This window comes from Meriones unguiculatus, chromosome 1, assembly GCF_030254825.1.
Source record: "Meriones unguiculatus strain TT.TT164.6M chromosome 1, Bangor_MerUng_6.1, whole genome shotgun sequence".
Lineage (NCBI taxonomy): Eukaryota > Metazoa > Chordata > Mammalia > Rodentia > Muridae > Meriones > Meriones unguiculatus.
This window is the reverse complement of record NC_083349.1, coordinates 26,834,755-26,856,916: the sequence shown is the minus strand read 5'-3', so window position 1 is coordinate 26,856,916 and position 22,162 is coordinate 26,834,755. Positions and strand designations below refer to the sequence as shown.

General features: G+C 40.8%; 1 protein-coding gene across 3 annotated transcripts in view; it reads left to right on the top strand.

The window, feature by feature from the left end:
• The window catches only part of LOC132654762 (solute carrier family 22 member 19-like), a 96,102-nt gene extending 74,287 nt beyond the window's left edge, over positions 1-21,815 (top strand). For 2 of the 3 annotated variants that reach the window (XM_060386018.1, XM_060386010.1), the window contains 4 exons: positions 4,515-4,729; positions 7,949-8,057; positions 20,283-20,486; positions 21,697-21,815. In XM_060386018.1, the coding sequence (XP_060242001.1) occupies positions 4,515-4,729; positions 7,949-8,057; positions 20,283-20,486; positions 21,697-21,757 (589 nt within the window). In that variant the 3' untranslated portion in view covers positions 21,758-21,815. Of the gene's footprint in view, positions 1-4,514; positions 4,730-7,948; positions 8,058-11,750; positions 11,827-20,282; positions 20,487-21,696 lie in introns of those variants that run through there. The other variant, XR_009592480.1, reaches the window with a different exon arrangement.
• Positions 21,816-22,162: the final 347 nt, after the last annotated feature.

Here is a 22,162-nt window from a genome sequence, read left to right as displayed (position 1 = left end):
AAAACAATCCTCTACAATAAAAGATCTTCCGGAGGTATCTCCATCCCTGATCTTAAGTTGTACTATAGAGCAACAATTTTAAAAACTGCATGGTACTGGCATAGAAACAGAATGGTGGATCAATGGAACCGAACAGAGGACCCAGAAATAAACCCACACACTTATGGACACCTGATCTTTGACAAAGACACCAAAACCATACAATGGAAAAAAGATAGCATCTTCAACAAATGGTGCTGGTCTAACTGGATGTCTACATGTAGAAAAATGAAAATAGATCCATACTTGTCACCCTGCACAAAACTGAAGTCCAAGTGGATCAAAGACCTCAACATAAGACCAGACACATTAAATCAGCTTGAAAAAAAGTGGGAAATACCCTAGAACTCATTGGTACAGGGGTAAACTTCCTGAACAGAACACCAACAGCACAGGCTCTAAGAGCAACAGTCAATAAATGGGACCTCATGAAACTGAAAAGCTTCTGTAAAGCAAAGGACACCATCATCAAAACAAAGCAACCAACTACAGATTGGGAAAGAATCTTCACCAACCCTTTATCTGACAGAGGACTCATATCCAGTATATATAAAGAACTAAAGAAGCTGAAAAGCAGCAAACCAAGTAATCCAATTAAAAAATGGGGAACAGAGCTAAACAGAGAATTCTCTGTAGAGGAATACCGAATGGCAGAGAAGCACTTAAAGAAATACTCAACCTCACTAGCCATTAGGGAAATGCAAATCAAAACAACCCTGAGATTTCACCTTACACCCATGAGAATGGCCAAGATCAAAAACTCAAGTGACAACACATGCTGGAGAGGTTGTGGAGAAAGGGGAACCCTTCTCCACTGCTGGTGGGAATGTAAACTTGTACAACCACTCTGGAAATTAATCTGGCGCTTTCTCAGACAACTAGGAATAGCGCTTCCTCAAGATCCAGCCATACCACTACTGGGCATATATCCAAAAGAGGCTCAAGTACACAAAAAGGACATTTGCTCAACCATGTTTGTAGCAGCTTTATTTGTAATAGCCAGAAGCTGGAAACAACCCAGATGCCCCTCAACTGAAGAATGGATGCAGAAATTGTGGTACATCTACACAATGGAATATTACTCAGCAATGAAAAATAAGGAAATCATGAAATTTGCAGATAAATGGTGGGATCTGGAAAGGATCATCTTGAGTGAGTTGTCCCAGAAGCAAAAAGACACACATGGTATATACTCACTCAAATAGACATACAACATAGGACAAACCCACTAAAACCTGTGCATCTAAAGAAACTAAGCAAGAGAGAAGACCCTAACTAAAATGTCCAATCCCCATCCGGAAAGGCAAAGAGGATGGACATCAGAAGAAGAAGAAAACAGGAAACAACCTAGGAACCTACCACAGAGGGCCTTTGAAAGCCTCTGCCCTTCAGATTATCAAAGCAGATGCTGAGCCTGATGGGCAACTCTCAGGCAGAGTGAATGGAATTTTATGTAAGAACTGGGAAATAGTAAGAGCTGGAGAGGACAGGGTCTCCACAAGGAGAGCAACAGAACAAGAAAATTTGAACACAGGGAACTTCCCAGAGACTCATACTCCAACCAAGGACTATTCATGGAGATAACCCAGAATCTCTGCACAGATGTAGCCTATGGCAGTTTAGTGTCCAATTGGGTTACATAGTGATGGGAAGAGGGACTGCCTCTGACATAAACTGATTGGCCTGCTCTTAGATCACCTTCCCCTGGGGGGGAGCAGCCTTACCAGGCCATAGTAGAGGACAATGCAGCCACTTTTGATGTGAACTGATAGACTAAGATCAGAAAGGAGAGGAGAACCTCCCCTATCAGTGGACTTGGGGAGTGGCATGCATGCAGAGGGAGGAGGGAGGGTGGGATTGGGAGGGGAGGAGGGAGGGGCTTATGGGGGGATGCAGAATGAATAAAGTGTAATTGATGAAAAATTTTAAAAAAAGGGAAAAAATTATTTAAGAACATTAAATGACTTTCAAAAGTGGAGGAAAACATGGAGTTAGTCAATTGGCATGGAGCACGTCTCGCCCCTGGGGGCAATGGTCTCCTGAACCTACTCAGACCTCGGACACCACCACTGCTAGTTCTAGAACTGACGCAGGATGTTCCAACGATGGGGTTAAGGCTTCTCATAATATTTTCTATAAGTCCACACCTGTTTGTCTATATCCCCCATTTTTATTCATTACTAGCCAGATAGAGCCAAGTAATTGTGGTAATGATACTTGCTTTTTTGCCCAATGCTGGAATGCTAGTAAATTTAGGTATGCCCTGGTTACTCGCATGCCTCACTGGATGCATGTGCCCGTTGATACCCCTCATGCTATGACTCTCTTCAGACAGAAAAGGGATCTTGGAACTACAGCCACCATTGTTACTACCATCTCATTGGCGGCTGTTGGAGCTACCACTGGGGCATTAGCCATGAGTCATACTGGGCAGACTGCTCAGACCCTGAATAATCATTTAGCCAATGTAGCTCATGCCTTAGTTGTACATAAAGGAATTAATGCTCAATTAAAAGGAAGCTTGATGGTGTTCAATCAGAGGATTGACCTCGTGCAGGAGCAAAATGATACCCTATGGCAAATCACTCAACTTGGCTGTCAATGAAAATATGCTGGACTTTGAGTCACTAGCACATAACATGAGAATTTTTCCTGTGCTGCAAATCTGTCTAAACAATTGTCGAGCTATATTTTAGGTAATTGGACTGGAGAATTCGATACTACGATGGAATAGCTGAGAGTGGCCATTGTCACAGTAAATTCTACCAGAGTGAACGCAGGACTAGCCACAGGATTATCATCATGGATTGCTGCAGCCATGAATCATCTGAAGGAATTGGCGGGCATGGGAGCATTAGCAGGCCTTCTGGTGTTGGTCTCCTTGGTTAGCCTGTGGTATATATGCAAGATTAGAGTCTCACAACAGTGTGATGCAGCCATGATCATTCAGGCCTTTACAGCCATTGAAGCAGGACAGTCTCCCCAACCATGGTTGGCTACCATAAAAAGCTAAAATGTTATGCTCAGGATGCGAGGCTAAGCACTGCACTCAGGGTCAGCCGCTTTGGACCCAGAGAAGAGCATGTCTGGTTGCATGCGGGTTGATGCCCCAGGTCTCACCTCTGGGAAAAAGGTATCGGACGGGTCTGATGCTCTTTGGGTGGATGACACCTAAATGAACATCGGTACAAAGTCCCAATTTATTTCTAATATCAGAGATCAGACCTCTACTCTTGCCTGATGCGTCTAAAACAAAAAGGGGGAACTGTAGAGAGCTGCGGAATGCTATGCCTTAAAGATGGAGCTGGTTTCCGCCTTCCACCTTCCTGATGGTGAGTGTTCTCTGTCACGAACAATTCCACATTTGGCTAAGGCTGAGGATCTGGCTTGCTTCCATGTATGTGGACCTATCTGCATTGCCCACGTGGCACGCCTGGGTTGGCTACCCAGAGGCTATTTAAGCTGTGGGCTGGCTTTTCCCAGGGTTCGAGGATTGTTCAAGGTTCCTGAATAAACTGCATTGAAAAAAACAAAAAACAACAACAAAAAAAGAGTATAGATTTTAATATGTTTATCTTGTATTATATGACTAATATACACTTATAAGTGAGTATAAAAAAAATGAAATCAATGGCATCTTTGGAGGTTCTTTTTCTTACAATGTTGTGCCATAACTTTTTTAAAAATCTTACAGTTCCTTTCATATACATTATGACTTCTGGTTTTGTATTTTTATGGAATTCCTCTGTTTGCAAACATGTGTGTCACTGCCTCTACATGTGTTTCTTGTACTTTCCACATTGCCTCTTTGTTTGTTTGTTCAGGTTTGTTTTGGGTCCTATTTTGATTTAGTTTTGTTTTATCTTTCCTTACTTTATTATTATTCCTTAGATGCCTGTTCTTTTTCTAATGACAGAAAGGAGGTGTGGATGTAGATAGGAGGAAAGGTGTCTAAAATCTAAGAGGAGTTGTGAGAACCATAATCAAAATATGTTGTTTGAAGAAAAGTGTAGTTTTAATTAAAAAAAAAAGGGCCATGAAGCTTGGGTGGGTAAAGATGTGTGGGGGCCAGGAAGGAATAAAGAGGATGAATTGGGGAAGAATATCATAAAAAAACTGTATGTAAATATCAAATAATTGATAAACTATTTCTAAATTTTAAGAAAGTATTATAAACCTCACTAAGATTAACTTAGTAAAAAAAATAAAGAAGAAAAGAAAGAATACTCTAAAGCTGATTTGATTTGTCATGAATTCCACAAATCCTCTACCTCATCTTAAAAATCCAACATTATTAATATGTGTGTCAGTATATTATGATGATTTTATGATTATTAAATTCACTGATATAAATATTCCAAAATACAGATATACTTTTATAGTTTAACATCAAAACTGTCCTTTTTGGATAACCATATCTGTCTTGTAGACATGAATTTTAAGTAATATAATGTGACTCTCTTTGTTTCTTACAGATTCATATCAATGATACCTCTTGTTGGTTTCAATGTCCACCTCCACCACCTGACAAGTAATACCTTCCTAATCGTATGTATCAAAGGTGCAGTGTCAATCCCAGCCAGTGTTGTTGGACTATTTTTCCTGAATCACTTTGGCCGAAGAATAAGTCAATTAGTTATTTGTTTCCTGCTTGGAATCTTCATTCTGGGCACAGTGTATGTGCCTCAAGGTAAGGAAGAGCTTAGAGTGAGAGGGAAAAAATACTCCCTTCACTCAGTATTTGTCAGGTTCTACTTATGAGAGAAACTATATGCAGAGAATTTTCTGTAAACAGACATTTAGGGAATATTATTTCACTCACATGCTGAAAGAAGAGCCTAAAGTCAGTAAGTTTGGTTTAAGTATGTGAAAGTCTAGCATATTTGAGAAGTATCTGGAACATTATACCATTTATCCTCTAGTTTCTGTAGGTAAGTAATAAATCATTCACTCATTGTTCAATTATATTTTAATTAGAGTGTAATTACATCATGTCTCCCTGCCTTGTCCTCTCTCTAAGCCTTCTGGAGTACCCCCTCCTCCATCGTTGCCTCTCAATAACATTTTCATAGCTGTCATGTAGGTTTTAGCTGATCCAAAATGACCAAAACATGTTGTCACTTTCTCTGTTCCACTGACTCTTGTTGCTTCAATTTTGGTGATGAGGTATTTCCCAAACTCTATGAATATAGTTATGACTACAAGTACAACCTTGGTCCCAAGAGTTGTATCAACATAATAAAGATCACTTGTGTTGAAGTACAAACTAAATGAAAGGAAGTAGTTGTGGCCTAGGCATGGGGACCACCAGACTTAACCTTGTGGAGTGAAGTGGATGTGTACATGGAAAAGAGTTCCAGGACAGTCCCCCAAGCTTTTCTGAAACCCAGGACTGTGGTATGTTTTAAAATCTCCACAACTCTTGAATGTCAGCAGCAATGCTTATTTTTCTGCCTTTTCTTAAATCACCTTCCAGTGTTTGAAGCACTCATGAGACTTCCTTCACAGAGCAGAAAATGGCTCTATAAAAGGGCAATGAAATCCTAAAAGTCTTTATCCTTTAGTCTTGATAAACTATAGCAAATCAAGCCAATCCTAAGCTTGATGACTTCTCTCTTTCCATGATACTCATCAGTCATATTGCACATAGAACATTTATAAACATCTCATGGGAGTATTTGGAGCCACTGAAAATACAAGCACCAAGAGAAATATGGCTCATAATTTACAACATACTATGTTTTCATATCATTAGCTTTTGTTTTTGACAATTTCATGCAGGTAAACAATATACTCTGGTCATTGTCACCCTGCCTCTTTCTTAGTCATGTCACATTACTGCTGAATATTCAAATGAGTATGCATTCCTCAGTAATTTCCCCAATGACAGCCTGTCATACTTTGTGAAGGATAATGAGATATTGAGTAGAAAAGATGAAAGTCAGTGAATGCCTCTTAGACTCAGCAAGTTCTATACTTCTGAAGTGATATCAGGAGATGATAGGTGTGATAAAACCAGAAACATTAATCAGTTAGAAGAAAAAATGGGGAAGAGCCCAGAATTCACAGGCAAAGGACACGTCTTCCTGAAAAAAACACCAAAAGCACAGGCTCTAAGATCAACAATCAATAAATGGGACCTTATTAAACGGAAAAGGTTCTGTAAAGCAAAGGACACTGTTGCAAGAACAAAACACCAGCTTTCAGACTGGGAAAGGATCTTCACAAAACCTATATCTGACAGAGGCCTAATATCCAGTATATATAAAGAACACAAGAAGTTAAACAGCAACAAATCAAGCAATCCAATTTAAAAATGGGATACAGAGCCAAACAGAGAATTCTATCTAGAGGAATATAGAAGAGCAGAGATACATCTAAACAAATACTCTACATCCTTAGTCATCAGGGAGATGCAAATCAAAGTGACCCTGAGATTTCACCTTACACTCATCAGAATGGCTAAGATCAAAAACTCAAGTGAATACATTTGGGAGCGGATGTGGAGAAAGGGGAACCTCCTCCATTGCTGGTGGGATTGTAAACTTGTACAACCACTTTGGAAATCAATCCGGTTCTGTCTCAGACAATTAGGAATAGCACTTCCTTAAGATCCAGCTATACCACTCCTAGGCATATATCCAAAATACTTTAGGTATACAACAAGGACATTTGCACAACCATGTTTGTAGCAACTTTATTCGTAATAGCCAGAACCTGGAAACAACTCAGGTACACCTCTAAGGTGGAATGGATACATTTACACAATGGAATGCTACTGAGCAATTAATAACAAGGAAATCATGAAAATTGCAGGCGAATGGTAGGAACTTGAAAAGATCATCCTGAGTGAGGTATCCCAGAAGCAGAAAGACACACCTGCTACATGCTCAGTTATAAGTGGGAGATGACAATGAAGCCACTCCTGATGAGATCAGAAGGACTAAGAGCAGAAGGAAGGAGAGGATCTCCCCTATCAGTGGACTTCGGGAGGGGCATGTATGAAGAAGGTGATGGGAGGATGGGATTGGGAGGGGAGGAGGGAGGGGCTTATGGGAGGATACAAAGTAAATAAAGTGTAATTAATAAAAATAAAAATGAAGTGGAAAAAAAAGAGCCTACCAGAGAGGGCCTCTGAAAGACTCTATCCCACGGTGTATCAAAGCAAATACTGAGACTCATGAACAAACTTTGGGCAGAGTGCAGAGAAACTTATGAAAGAAGAGGGAGATAGTAAGACCTGGAGAAGACAGGAGCTCCACAAGGATAGCAACAGAACCAAAATTTCTGAGCACAGGGGCCTTTTCTTCTATTGATACTCCAACCGAGGACCATTCATGGATATAACCTAGAACCCCTGCTCAGAGGTAGCCCATGGCAGCTCAGTATCCAAGTGGTTCTCCTAGTAAGGGGAACTGGGACTGTCTCTGACATGAACTCAGTGGCTAGCTCTTTGACCTCCTGCCACTGATGGGGGAGCAGCCTTGTCAGACCACAGAGGAAGTCATTGCAGCCAGTTCTGATGAGACCTGATAAGCTAGAGTCAGATGGAAGGGGAGGAGAACCTCCCCTATCAGTGGACTTGGAGAGGGGCACTGGAGGAGATGAGCGAGGGAGGGTGAGATTGGGAGGGAAAGAAGGAGGGGCTACAGCTGGGATACAAAGCGAAAAACTGCAATTAATATAAAAATAAAAATTTAATAAAAAGATGCTAGGTGTGTAAATGCAGTAGATCAGAAGTGTTGATTCTTTATAAACCAGATGTGCTGATAGGTCACCTTCTTTAAATTATTAGTCATCAAGGACTTTTAACTGTGCAGGTTCTCCACTCTATATTTTCCACTTATGAAATGGAAAGTAAATTCATTCACCTCAATGTGACCACTGTCCCTGATCTTCCTCCCCACAGAAATGCAAACCCTGAAATCCATTTTGATAACACTGGTGGCAGCAACTTCAACTGTGGCTATGAGCAGTTTTCATCTGCATTCAAATGAGCTTCTTCCCACTGTGATCAGGTACATGCCTTGATGGAAACACCTGCATAGTTATCAACAGCAACCAACTGCAGTGATGAGAACTATGGCCAAAGTTATTGGAAGTTTGCATTTTGCAAGATACATTTATTCGAAACAGCTGTACAACACTAATAAGCATCTTATAGAAATATGTGGGATCACTCAAAACATAAATGAAATGAGAAATACAACTTCTTTTAATTTTTAATTATTTTTTTATAACATTCACTTCTGTTTTTAGGAAATTTACAGTGTATTGGCCCTCTGTGATTCCTATTCATTTCCCATTCCTCCTAAATTCCTTCTTCCCAGCTGGTTTCACTCAGCCCTCATATATTTGTGTGCACACATGTATTTGTGTGTGTGTGTGTGTGTGTGTGTGTGTGTGTGTGTACGCACATGTGCAGGTCTTAAAGTACAAACAAGTAATGGGTTATATTATAACATTTTAAAAATGTTTTTCCTTTTTTTAATCTGCCTTTTTGATACTTTATTCCCTATTCCAATAGTCATTTCTTCTTGCCAGTTGTCACACTTCTTATTTCATGATGGTGTATAATACCCTCTTTCAATTGTTTAAATTTTTCTTTATTATTAATATTTATTACAATTTATTCACTTTGTATTCCAGACGTGGCCTCCTCTCTCATCTCCTCCAGGTCCCAACTTCCCTCCCTCTTCTTCCCCTATGGCCCTCCCATACACCACTGATAGGGGAGGTCATCCTCCTCTTCTATCTAACCTTAGCCTATCAGGTCTCTTTAGGATTGTCTGGATCCTCTTTCTCTGCAGCCTAGCTAGGCCACCTCCCCAGGGGGAGGTGATCAAAGATATGGCCATTGAGTCCATGTCACAGACAGCTCCTGCTCCGCTTACTAGTGAACCTTCTTGGAGAGTGAGCTGACTATGGGCTGCATCTGAGCAGGGCATCTAGGTACGCTCCACGCATGGTCCTCTGTTGCAGTATCACTGTCTGCAGGTCCCCCTGGGCCCAGATATTTCAGCTCTGTTAGTCTCCTATAGAGCTCCTGCTCCTTCTAGGTCCTTTTTCCCATTCTTTTATAAGACTCCCTGCATTCTGTCCAAAGTTTGGCTATGAGTCTTAGCTGCTACTTTGATACCCGGATTGGTAGAGTCTTTCAGAAGCCTCCTATGGAAGGCTCCTATCATGTTCCCTGTCTTCTCCTACTTCTGATGTCTATCCTATTTGCCCTTCTGAATGAAGATTAAGCCTCTTCCCTAGGGTGCTCCTTCTTGTTTCACTTCTTTAGGACTATAGACTTTACTATGTTTATCCTATATTATAGGTCTAATATACATTTATCAGTGAGTATATACCGTGTGTGTCTTTCTGCTTCTGGGATACCTCACTCAGGGTGATCTTTTGTAGATCCCACCATTTGTCTGCAAGCTTCATGATTTCCTGTTTTTAATAGCTGAGTAGCATTCCATTGTGTAGATGTACCACAACTTCTGTATGCATTCCTCAGTTGAGGGGCATCTGGGTTGTTTCCAGGTTCTGGCTATTACGAATAAAGCTGCTACAAACATGGTTGAGCAAATGTCCTTGTTGTGTACTTGAGCACATTTTGGATATATGCACAGGAGTGGTATAGCTGGAACTTGGGGTATCACTATTCCCAATTTTCTGAGAAAGTGTCAGATTGATTTCCAAAGTGGTTGTACAAGTTTACATTCCCAACAGCCATGGAGGAGGGTTCCCCTTTCTCCACAACCTCTCCAGCATGTGTCATCCTTTCAGTTTTTTATCATAGCCATTCTGATGGGTATAAGGTAGAATCTCAGGGTCATTTTGATTTGCATTGCTCTGATGACTAATGATGTTGAGCATTTCTTTTTTTTTTAATTTTTTATTTAACTTTTATTAATTACACTTTATTCCTTTTGTATCCCTCCATAAGCCTCTCCCTCCTCCCCTCCCTGTCCCATCCTCCCCTCCTTTCTGCCTGCATGCCTCTCCCCAAGTCCACTGATAGGGGAGGTCCTCCTCTCCTTCTTTCTGATCTTTTTGTTGTTGTTGTTGTTGTTCTCAATGCAGTTTATTCAGGAACCTTGAACAATCTTCTGACCCTGGGGAAAGCCAGCCCACAGCTTAAATAGCCTCTGGGTAGCCAACCCAGGCGTGCCACGTGGGCAATGCAGATAGGTCCACATACATGGAAGCAAGCCAGATCCTCAGCCTTAGCCAAATGTGGAATTGTTCCTGACAGAGAGCACTCACCATCAGGAAGGTGGAAGGCGGAAACCAGCTCCATCTTTAAGGCACAGCATTCCGCAGCTCTCTACAGTTCCCCCTTTTTGTTTTAGACGCATCAGGCAAGAGTAGAGGTCTGATCTCTGATATTAGAAATAAATTGGGACTTTGTACAGATGTTCATTTAGGTGTCATCCACCCAAAGAGCATCAGACCCGTCTGATACCTTTTTCTCAGGGGCGGGACCTGGGGCATCAACCCACATGCAATCAGACATGCTGTTCTCTGGGTCCAAAGCGGCTGACCCTGAGTGCAGTGCTTAGCCTCGCATCCTAAGCGTAACATTTTAGCTTTTTATGGTAGCCAACCATGCTTGGGGAGACTTTCCTGCTTCAATGGCTGTAAAGGTCTGAATGATCATGGCTGCATTACACTGTTGTGAGACTCTAATCTTACATATACTCCACAGGCAAACCAAGGAGACCAAAACCAGAAGGCCTGTTAACGCTCCCATGCCCGCCCATTCCTTCAGATGATTCATGGCTGCAGCAATCCATGGTGATAATCCTGTGGCTAGTCCTGAAGTGTTTCTCTGTCGTTTAATTTTCCTCTGTTGAGAACTCTTTTTAGATTTGTACTCCATTTTTAAATTGGATTATTAGATTTGTTGGTTTTTAAATCCTTGACTTCTTTATATTTTCTTGATATTAGCCCTTTGTCAGATGTAGGATTGGTGAAGATCATTTCCAAATGTGTACACTGCTGTATAGTTCTACTGATAGTTTCCTTTGCTACACAGAAGCTTTTCAGTTTAATGTGGTTCCATTTATTGATTGTTTATATTAGAGCCTGTGCTATTGGTGTTCTGTTCAGGAAGTTGTCACCTGTGCCAATGAGTTCAAGACTGTTTCTTGACTGAGGGGGAAAAATTTCTTTGTCAAGGTGGAGCCCTGGGATAGGATAGGTTCCTGGGGAGATATGGGTCTGACGCTAGCTGAGACTCCTAAAGGGGTGGGAGGAAAGGGGGGATGCCATGAAGACTGAAGTGACTGTGACCACCTCCTGGCCAGGTAGGACTAGTGGAAGGAGGGGGAACAAAACCTGTGATCCAAACATTACCCTGACTAAAAGAAGTGCAGAGATTAAGTAGGAAAAAAGATTGAGGGAATGTCCAAACAATAATTGGCCCAACCTGAGACTCCCCCCTCACACTAGAGAGCCAGCTCCTGACACTATTAACGATGCTCTGCTCTGCTTGCATTCAGGAGTCTAACCTGACTGTCCTTTGGGAGGCTCAAGCTTACAGAGACTGAGATATCAGCTAAGGAGCATACTTGGTCTGGACCTAGGCCCCTTGCACATATTTGGCTGGCTGAAGGGCAACATGGTATTCATATGTTGTACCTGGTGAATGGGGGTAGAGGGTTTTTTCTAACATAGACCCTATTGCCTGCTTTTGGATTGTTTTTCCCTAGCAGGGCTGCCTTGCCTGGCCTCAGGTGATGAGGATATGCTCAGTCCTGGTGTGACTTGATGTGCTGGCGAAGGTTGAAGGTGAGGGTGAGGGGAAGGGTCTCCTCTTTTCTGGGGGAAAAGGGAGAAGGAAGGGGGAAGTAGGGGAAGAAGAGAAGGAGAGGAGAGATGTGAAGTAAATAAACTGAAATAATAATTTTAAAAAAAAAAAACCTACAGCTATTGCTTCAGAACCAATATGATCCTTTGTGTTTTTATGTTCATTTTAGGAAATCCAAGCTGCAATATTTGTGGTGTAAAAGCTTAATTAAAATTGTTATATTTCCTTGATTAATTGTTTCTCATATTAATAGTGTCTTTTATTTCTTATTAGTTTTGGGTTGAATTTACACATGCTTGCTTATATTTTTTGCTTGTCAGGTGGTTTTGCTTTCCATATTTTGGAATTATTATTATTATTATTATTATTATTATTATTATTTACAATTTATTCACTTTGTATCCCTGCTATGGTCCCCTCTCTTGTCTCCTTTCAATGGTACCCTCCCTTCCTTTTCTCCTCCCAAGCACCTCCCCCAGTCCACAGATGGGGAGGTCCTCCTCCCTTTCCATGTGACCCTAGCCTATCAGGTCTCATCAGGACTGGCTGCATTGTCTTCCTCTGTGGCCTGGCAAGGCTGCATCCCCCAGTGTGAGGTGATCAGAGAGCCTGATACTGCTCCTCTTATTAGGGAACCCATTTGAAAACTGAATCTATAAAAACTGAGAAGGAATTTTAGGTTCTCTTCATAAATGGTCCTTGGTTAGAGTTATCAGTCTCTACTAAGCCCGCAGGGCTCAGTTTTTTGCCTCTGCTTGTCTACTTTTGGAGCTCCTGTCCCCTCCAGGTCTTTCTGTCTCCCCATTTTTCATAAAATTGCATGCATTCTGATCATTCAGGCCTTTACAGCCATTGAAGCAGGACATTCTCCCCAAGCATTGTTGGATACCATAAAAAGCTAAAATGATACGCTCAGGATGCGAGGCCAAGCACTGCACTCAGGGTCAGCCGCTTTGGACCCAGAGAAGAGCATGTCTGATTGCATGCGGGTTGATGCCCCAGGTCCCGCCTCTGAGAAAAAGGTATCGGACGGGTCTGATGCTCTTTGGGTGGATGACACCTAAATGAACATCAGTACAAAGTCCCAATTTACTTCTAATATCAGAGATCAGACCTCTACTCTTGCCTGATGCGTCTAAAACAAAAAGGGGGAACTGTAGAGAGCTGCGGAATGCTATGCCTTAAAGATGGAGCTGGTTTCCGCCTTCCACCTTCCCGATGGTGAGTGCTCTCTGTCACGAACAACTCCACATTTGGCTAAGGCCGAGGATCTGGCTTGCTTCCATGTATGTGGACCTATCTGCATTGCCCCCGTGGCACGCCTGGGTTGGCTACCCAGAGGCTATTTAAGCTGTGGGCTGGCTTTCCCCGGGGTCCGAGGATTGTTCAATGTTCCTGAATAAACTGCATTGAAAAAAAAAAAAAAAAAAAAGAAAATAAAGTTTGAAATACTTAAATGATTAGTAGTGGTACAAAATAGAATGTAAATAAAGTTATCATGTGTATTCACCCTAGTAATAACATTTTTGCACTATAACAAATTAAATAAAAGTTGGAGAAAAAAAAATTGCATGCATTCTGCCCAAAGTTGACTATGAGTCTCAGTCTCTGCTTTGATACTTCAATCAGTAGACTATTTCAGAGGCCCTCTGTGGTAGGCTCCTGTCCTGTTCCAGGTCCTCTACTGCTTCTATGTCTATCGCATTTCCCCTTCTGAGTGAGGATTGAGCATATTCCCTGGAGGCTTCCTTGTCATTTAGCTTCTTGAGGAAGATAGATTTTAGTATGTTTATCCTATATTGAATGACTAATAACCTCTTATGAGTGAGTGTATAGCATGTGGGTCTTTCTGGTTCTGGGTTATCTCACTTTTAAAATATCTCTTAGCTCCATGCATTCATTACAAGTTCAAATATCAATAAAAAAGATCCTGAAGGTATCTCCATCTCTGATCTCAAGCTGTACTACAGAGCAGCAGTAACATGAACTGCATGGTCCTGGCAGAGAAACAGGCTGGACGATCAATGGAATCAAATAGAAGTCCCAAAAAAGAAACCCACACACCTACAGATACTTGACTTTTGACAAAGAAGCTAGAACCATACAACAGAAAAAGATAACACTTTTAATAAATGGTGCCTGTCTAACTGGATGTATACATGTAGAAAAATGCAAATAGATCCATATTTATCATCCTGCACAAAAACTAAAGTCCAAGTGGATCAAAGACCTCAACATGAAACCAGACACACTAAATCAGTTAGAAGAAAAAGAAGGGAAGAACCTTGAACTCACTAGTAGTTCCTTTAACAGAACACAAACAGCACAGGCTCTAAGATCAATAATCAATAAATGGGACCTCATGAAACTGAAAAGCTTCTGTAAAGAAAAGGACACTGTTGTCAGAATAAAACAACAGCCTTCAGACTGGGAAAGGATCTTCACCAAACCTATATCTGACAGTGGGCTAATACCCAGAATATATAAAGAACTCAAAAAGTTGAACAGCAACAAAACAAGTAATCCAATTAAAAATGGGATACAGAGCTAAACAGAGAATTCTCTGTAGAGGAATATACAACAGCAGAGATTCATTAAACAAATGCTCTACATCCTTAGTCATCAGGGAGATGCAAATAAAAATGACCATGAGATTTCACCTTACACCCATCAGAGTGACTAAGATAAAAAAACTCAAGTGACAACACATGCTGGAGAGGATGTGGAGAAAGGTGGGAATGTAAACTTGTATAACAATTTTGGAAGTTACTCTGATGCTTTCTCAAACAATTAGGAATAGTGCTACCTCAAGATCCAGCCATACCACTCCTAGGCATATATCCAAATATACACAAGTATACAGGGACATTTGTACAACCATGTTTATAGCAGCTTTACTCACAATAACCAGAACCTTAATACAACCCAGATGTGCCTCAAATGAGGAATAGATACAGAAATTGTGGTATATTTACACAGTGGAATACTACTCAGCAATTCAAAACAAGAAAATTGTAAATTTGCAGGCAAATGGTGGAAACTAGGTAAGATCATCTTGAATGAGGCAACCCAGAAGCAGAAAGACACAAATGGTATATACTTAACTTATAAGTGGATGTCAGTCTTATAATATTGGATAAATATGCTCAAATCTATATTCCTAAAGAAGGGGAACAAGAAGGAGAACCCTAGGGAATTTGCTCAATCTTCACTCAGAAAGCAAACGGGATAGAAATCAAAAGCAGGAGAAGACAGGGAACAGGACAGGCGCCTACCACAGGGGGCCTCTGAAAGACCCGACTCAGCAGGGTATTAGAAGATGCTGAGACTCATAGCCAAACTTTGGGCAGAGTACAGGAAATCCTATGAAAGAAGAGGGAGATAGAAAGACATGGAGGACACAGGAAACCAACAGAACCAAAAAATCTTGGTCCAGGGATCTTTGCAAATAATGATAATCCAACTAAGGTCCATGCGTGGAGATAAATGAGACCCCTTGCTCAAATGTAGCCCATGGAAGCTCACCCTACAAGTGGGTACTCTAGTAAGGGGAGCAGGAGTTGTCTTTGACATGAACTCAGTGGCTGGCTCTTTGATCACCATCTTCTAAGAGGTGTGCAGCCATACCAAGCCACAGAGAAAGACAATGCATCAGGGGCTGATGAGACCTGATAGGATAGTGCCTGATAGAAGGGGAGGAAGACCTCCCCTATCAGTGGACTTGGGGAAGGGCATGGGAGGAGAATATGGAGGGAGGGTGGGTTAGGATGGAATGAGGGTGTGTGCTGCAGTTGGGATACAAAGTGAATAAATTGTAAAAATGAAAAAAATAAATAAATAAACTAAAAAATTAAGTTAGAAAGTAATATTTTTATCAGTCTCTCATTCCACAAGATCATTATAAGTCCAAAGCAATAGTTTTTGTGTTACAGATTAACAAGGATTTTTACCAATAAAGAGGTCATCTATTTTATGTTTTATTTTTGAAGTCTTGTACAACTAATTATCATTTTTTTCTTTTATATTCATAATAAAACCATCTATTCCTAGTTTATAATTTTCCATATCCTTGGGACATACCAAGGCGTGTGGTCTCATCTTTGTACCTAGATTAAATATTTTTCTAGATTTTAAATTTGCTTCAAATCTGTTCTCTCCCTAATGAAATTTAAGTGGCCTGTGGCATATGAAAGTTCACAGAACTCTTAGCAGTTTTTGATATTCTACAAGAAGGTTAAATTTGCTTGACTCAAATGATGGATTCTATAAAATCATTATTAGGAATTATAAAATCATCAATTCCTCTAAACAGTATTATTTCATAAAAGTACATCTTCATATTGATCTGCAGGAAATTTGCCCCACAAAGTGGTTAAATGCCTGGGAAACAATAGGTAGTGAGGGTCTCTCCACACCATGACATATACATGAGGGATACAGTAATGGCAAGCATGGAAAGGCATATCAACAGCATGAAGCAATCAGGAGACAAAATTCCTGGGGTGCATGCCTTACAAGAGCAAACTCATCGAAGCCATGCAAATATGGTGGGCTGCCTTCAGAAAGCTAACTTCCTTGCCATAACTTTGTCTGCTTGGCCCATTCCAGACAGAAATCTTAGATCCAGAAGTCTGAAAAAATTGATGATTCATGGCAGCAAGTTTACTGAGTAGTTGAGCATCTTATATACTGTTTGCAGAGAAGAAATGGAACAGAGTCAGCAGGAAGCTGTCACAAAATGGGATGATTAGCAGGAAACTAATAAAGAAATGTTGTGCAACAAGATTCCAATATTTCACAGACCAGTCACATAGCAGCCTTGGGACTCATAAGACCCAGCTCCAGACAGGAAGTTGCCAACTATGCCCATTGACAAGATCACAGAGCTAGCATTGGCTTGATCCTTCCACAGAGCCTCTGAAAAAGGCGTGGACTGGACTGGCTCCAAATAATTGATATTTCCTTTCTTCCTACAGTATGACTTTAGAGGGTTTGCTGAGTTGCTATGTTAGACATGGTTGTTTCTTTATGAAATATAGTTTGTCTGTGGTTTTGATAAATTATATGCTTTCATGTATTCACAAGAAGACTATCTTTCATCTTCCCCTTTGCAAATCATTCCAGGAAGAACTTTCTGCAGTGATGGCTTAGTTGTCATGAATCACCCTAATTTGTGTTTGTCTTGAAATTCCCTTATCTCTCCATCAATTTTGAAAATAGCTTTGGTGAAGATTCTTTCCCAGTCTGTATGCTGTCATTTTGTTCTGAGGCAGTGTCCTTTTCTTTACAGAAGATTTTCAATTTCATGAGATCCCATTCATTGATTATTTTTCTTAGAAACTGTGCTGTTGGTGTTCTGTCCAGGAAGTTGTCTCCTGTGCCAATGAGTTCAAGGCTCTTCCCCCTTTTTTTCTAACAGATTTAGTGTGTCTGGTTTTATGTTGAGTTCTTTGATCCACATGGATTTTAGTTTTGTGCAGAGTGATAAGAATGGATCTATTTGTATTTTTCTACATGTAGATATCCAGTTAGACCATTTGTTGAAGACACTGTCTGTTTTCCATCGTATGGCTTTTACTTCTTTGTCAAAAATCAACAACCCTATATCTGACAGAGGGCTAATATTCAGAATATATAAAGAACTCAAGAAGTTAAACAGCAACAAATCAATTAATCTAATTAAAAATGGAGTACAGAGCTAAACAGAGAATTCTCTATAAAGGCATATCAAATGGCAGAGAAACTCTTAAAGAAATGTTCAACGTCCTTAGTCATCAGGGAAATGCAAATCAAAATGACTCTGAGATGTCACCTTTTGCCCATCAGAATGGCTAAGATCAAAACCTCAAGTGACAACTCAGGCTGGAGAGGATAGAAGAAAGGGGCACCCGCCCCTGCTGCTGGTAGGAATATACACTTGTACTACCACTTCGGAAATCATTCTGTTGCTTTCTCAGACAATTAGGAATAGAGGTACCTACCTCAAGATCAAGCTATGCAACTCCTGAGCATATATCCAAAATATGCTCAAGTACACAACAAGGACATTTGCTCAACCATGTTTGTAGCAGCTTTATGCGTAATAGCCACAACATGGAAACAACCCAGATGCCCCTCAACTGAGGAATGCATACAGAAATTGTGGTACATTTACCCAATGGAATGCTACGCAGCTATTAAAAACAAGGAAATCATGAAATTTGCAGGCAAATGATGCAAAAGATCACCCTGAGTGAGGTATCCAAGAAGCAGAAAGACATGCACGGTATATACTCACTCATAAATGGATATTAGACTTATCATATAGGATAAACATACTAAAATCTGTACACCTAAATAAGCTTAGCAAGTAGGAGGAGCCAGGGTAAGATGATCAATTCTCACTCAGAAAGGCAAGGGGACAGACATAGGAAGAACGAGAAATCAGGGAACAGGATAGGAGAATACCACAGAGGGCCTCTGAAAAACTCTACCCAGCAGGGTAACAAAGCAGATGCTGATGACCATAGCCAAACTTTGTGCAGAGTGCAGGGCATCTTATGAAAGACGGGGGAGATAGAAAGACCTAGATGGGAGAGGAGCTCTACAAGGAGAACAACAGAACCAAGAACTTGGCACAGGAATCTTTTCTGAGACAGATACTACAACCAAGGACCAGGAATGGAGATAACCTAGAACTTCTTCACAGATGTAGCCCATGGCAGTCCAGCATCCAAGTGGGTTTCCTAGTAAGGGGAACGGGACCGTCTCTGACATGAACTCTGTGGCTAGTTCTTTGATCACCTTCCCCCCGAACAGGGGAGCAGCCTCGAAGGAAGAATGCAGCCAGTCCTGATGAGACCTGATTAGCTAGGGCCTGATGAAAGGGCAGGAGGACCTTGCGTATCGGTGGACTTGTAGAGGGGTATGGGAGGTGATGAGGAAAGGAGGGTGAGCTTGGGAGAGACTGAAAGATGGAGGTATAGCTGGGATACAAAGTGAATAAACTGCAATTAATATAAACAATTAAAATTAAAAAATAAAATAGCCTTAGTGGGTGCAGCATTTTTGGCTCATGCTTGTTGACTTTCAAAATTGTCATTTGATGGTCTCCTGGGTATTAAGGTTGCTGGCAACAGTGTGGGTATTTCTGACATTTCTGTCCTTGTATGTGAGTGGATGTCTTTCTCTTGCTGCTTTCAGGATTCTGTCTTTACTTTGCATTTTGGCATCCTGACTGTAATGTGTCACTTCAGCACTTCTTTTCTGATTATATCTGTTGGGAGTTTATGTACCTCTTGAATGCGGATGTCTACTTTCTGTACTATTCAGAGGATTTTCTGCTACCTTTTGGATATATCCCAGAGCCTATTTGGATATCCTATTCTATGTGACTCTTCTTAAAGGAATGTCTATGGGGCATTCAGCTACAAGGACTGATGAAATGATATTCACAGATGAATTACTGAAGTTGTCATGGCTCTCTGCTAAGGACCAAGGGTGGGGCTGGATACTAACTACCAAGGTGACCAGATGTAATAAAAATCTTAGAATATTAGAGTCTATGAACTTGCTGAAGGAGAGATGCCAAACTTAGCATGTGAAGTCTGCCCACTATCAGAAAGCTGTGTATAACACAGCTCAAAGTAACCTTTACCACTACAGAACTATAGACTCCAGGTCCTAGAGTGATATTTAACACTGGAAACATCAAAACTTTGCTCCATAATGACCTCAGGAACCAAAGCTCTTGTCTCTCAGAGGATGTTCGGCACAGGTGCCACACACTGAATACTTGGGGCACAATGCTAGAGACCAGGTTGCTGGTCTCTGACTTTACATTAGCTGGAGGCCTATGTAACTTGTGCTGTCTGGTCCTGTACTAGCTGGATGCCTGAGCACATGGCATTCTATACTCTTTCAGAAACTTGGGTATGGTTACCCACAGCCACAGCTTAGTGGTCCTAAAAATCTGGAGATCTGGTCACCTAGCACTCTCTTAGGTCACAAAAATCTCTATCATGTTCGCCTTTGGGGAGTTTTACTTCCCTCTTTCATGTTGACTTTGCTGATTTCATACAAATACCCATGCCATCTCTTTCTCTCTCTCTCTCTCTCTCTCTCTCTCTCTCTCTCTCTCTCTCTCTCTCTCCCTCTCTCTCTCTCTCTCAAACACACACACAAATGCACACACACACACTAATATAAACACCAAAATGTAATATGTATACATGACAGAAAATGTGGTTTTTATCATTCTGAGCTTGTGTTACAAATTCTTGCTAAACGTACTATCAAATGAAAAAAAAGAAATCTCCAAAGGAAAGTACATCATCAACGTTGAGTTGAAATATACTTTACTTTTACTCCCATGATTAATGAAAAGTGCTGTGTCACAACACCAAAAGTTCAAGTTTTCTATGTTTTTTTTTTCCTCAACTATGTTTTATGCTCCAAGGGCAACAGCAATGGGATTCATTGGAACTGCTGCTAACTTGGGGGCGTCCCTGGCTCCTCTTTTTATGATGCTCACAATATACTATGCCTCATTGCCCTGGATCATCTATGGAGTCCTCTCCATTCTCTCTGGCCTTCTTCCCCATGTTCTTCCTGAGACCAAGAATCAGCCTCTGCCTGACTCCATCCAAGATGTGGAAAATGAGTGAGTAAAACCTGTACTGTATCTTTAGGGGACTTGTGTGGCAATGATTTGTGACAAAGAAAGTGAAATAACATTCAGATCATCTCTCTCCCAAGCATTCAGACAACTAGGCTTTTCCCATTGTAAACATTGTGAGTGGCATAAAACTCTTCCTCATAGATTCGGGTGGGCTTGGATTTCTCTAGACACAAAAGATGAACTCTACTAGGGTACACAAAGGGGTTGATTGATAAGGAGACATAATCATGCCTTCTGCCCACTCTGCCTTCATGCAAAGCACACAAAGTATAAAGTATATGTGTTAATTTGGTACATGTGTGACATACATGTGGGTGTGCAGAGACCAAAAGACATCAGCTATTAGAACTTACGCTCTCCATTTTTATCTATTCTGTGGATGCTGTTGGTGATCCTGGAGTTTGGATGGAGGACAAAGAGAAGCAGTGAGACTCCTGTCTCTTCTTCCCGTTAACTGGGGTTAGAAGCATGAGTGTCCATGCTTAGCTTTTTACCTGAGTTTCTAGGATTTGAACTCTGGATCTCCTTCTTGTGGAGCAAACACTGTATCCAAGGAGCCTTCTCTTTAAGCTATGAAATAGATATTCTTGTCTGTATTTCACAAGTGTGCAAATAGCATTTCATCCTTCAGATTCAGTTACCTGTCAACACAGTGAGTGCCCGTAAGCTGTCTGAAATAGACAGGTTTTGGAGACTTATGTGTCTGCCATGATCACTGAATAACTTAGAGAAAATTATGTACAAGACTAGACAATCTCCCACAGATGACAGTCACCAGAGAGAAGGACTCTTAGTTTTTGCTGCAAAATTTAGACTATCTTGATTTCACTAAGTATAAAAAGTTCATAACAGAAAGAATGGCATGACAAATAGTGAGATCATAATACAGGAAAGAATTGGGCAGGATTTTTACATTTTGGTGTACTTTCCATGCTATTTTTCCTTCAAGCCTCCTTGAATGATACTATGACTGCCCAGGTAGTAACTACCAAAACTGACTTGTAGCTATTACTAGGCAGAAATTGGTTTTAATTTCCTCAGATTTACTCAAATCCTCTGAAAGGAACCATGAATTTTCCAAAACCTGATGCGTGAAGAATGATGCTTGCTCTCACAAATTCAGAAGATGCCTTTATTCTGTGTTCATTCAGGTTTGTTTACATGTTGATAGTGTTTGTTGTATTTCTTCTAGGTGTAAAAGGTCAAGACAAGCAAGACAGGAAGATGCCATCATCAAAGTGACACGGTTTTAATGGAACTCCAGGAATTGGCCTCTGATCAAACCACAAAATAAAGAAAATGTCACTTAGAGTGGGTGGCCCCAGAATCATTTGCCTCTGCCCCAATCTACTTCATGATGCTATTTTTTGACAACTGAGTTTCACTTCATCCTGTAAATGTACCACATTTTAATTACTCATTCTTCAGTTGAGGCAATCTAGGTCATTTCCAGTTTCTGGTTATTGTGACTAAATCTTCTATCAACATAGTTAACCAGGGGTCCTTGTGATATGGTGGAGCATCCTTTGGGTATATGCCTGAGAGAGGTATATGTGGCTATCAGAGTAGTTTGATTCCCAATTTTCTGAGATCTCACCATATTAATTTCTAAAGTGGCTATACAAGTTTGCACACCAATGGAGTGCAATGGAGGAGTT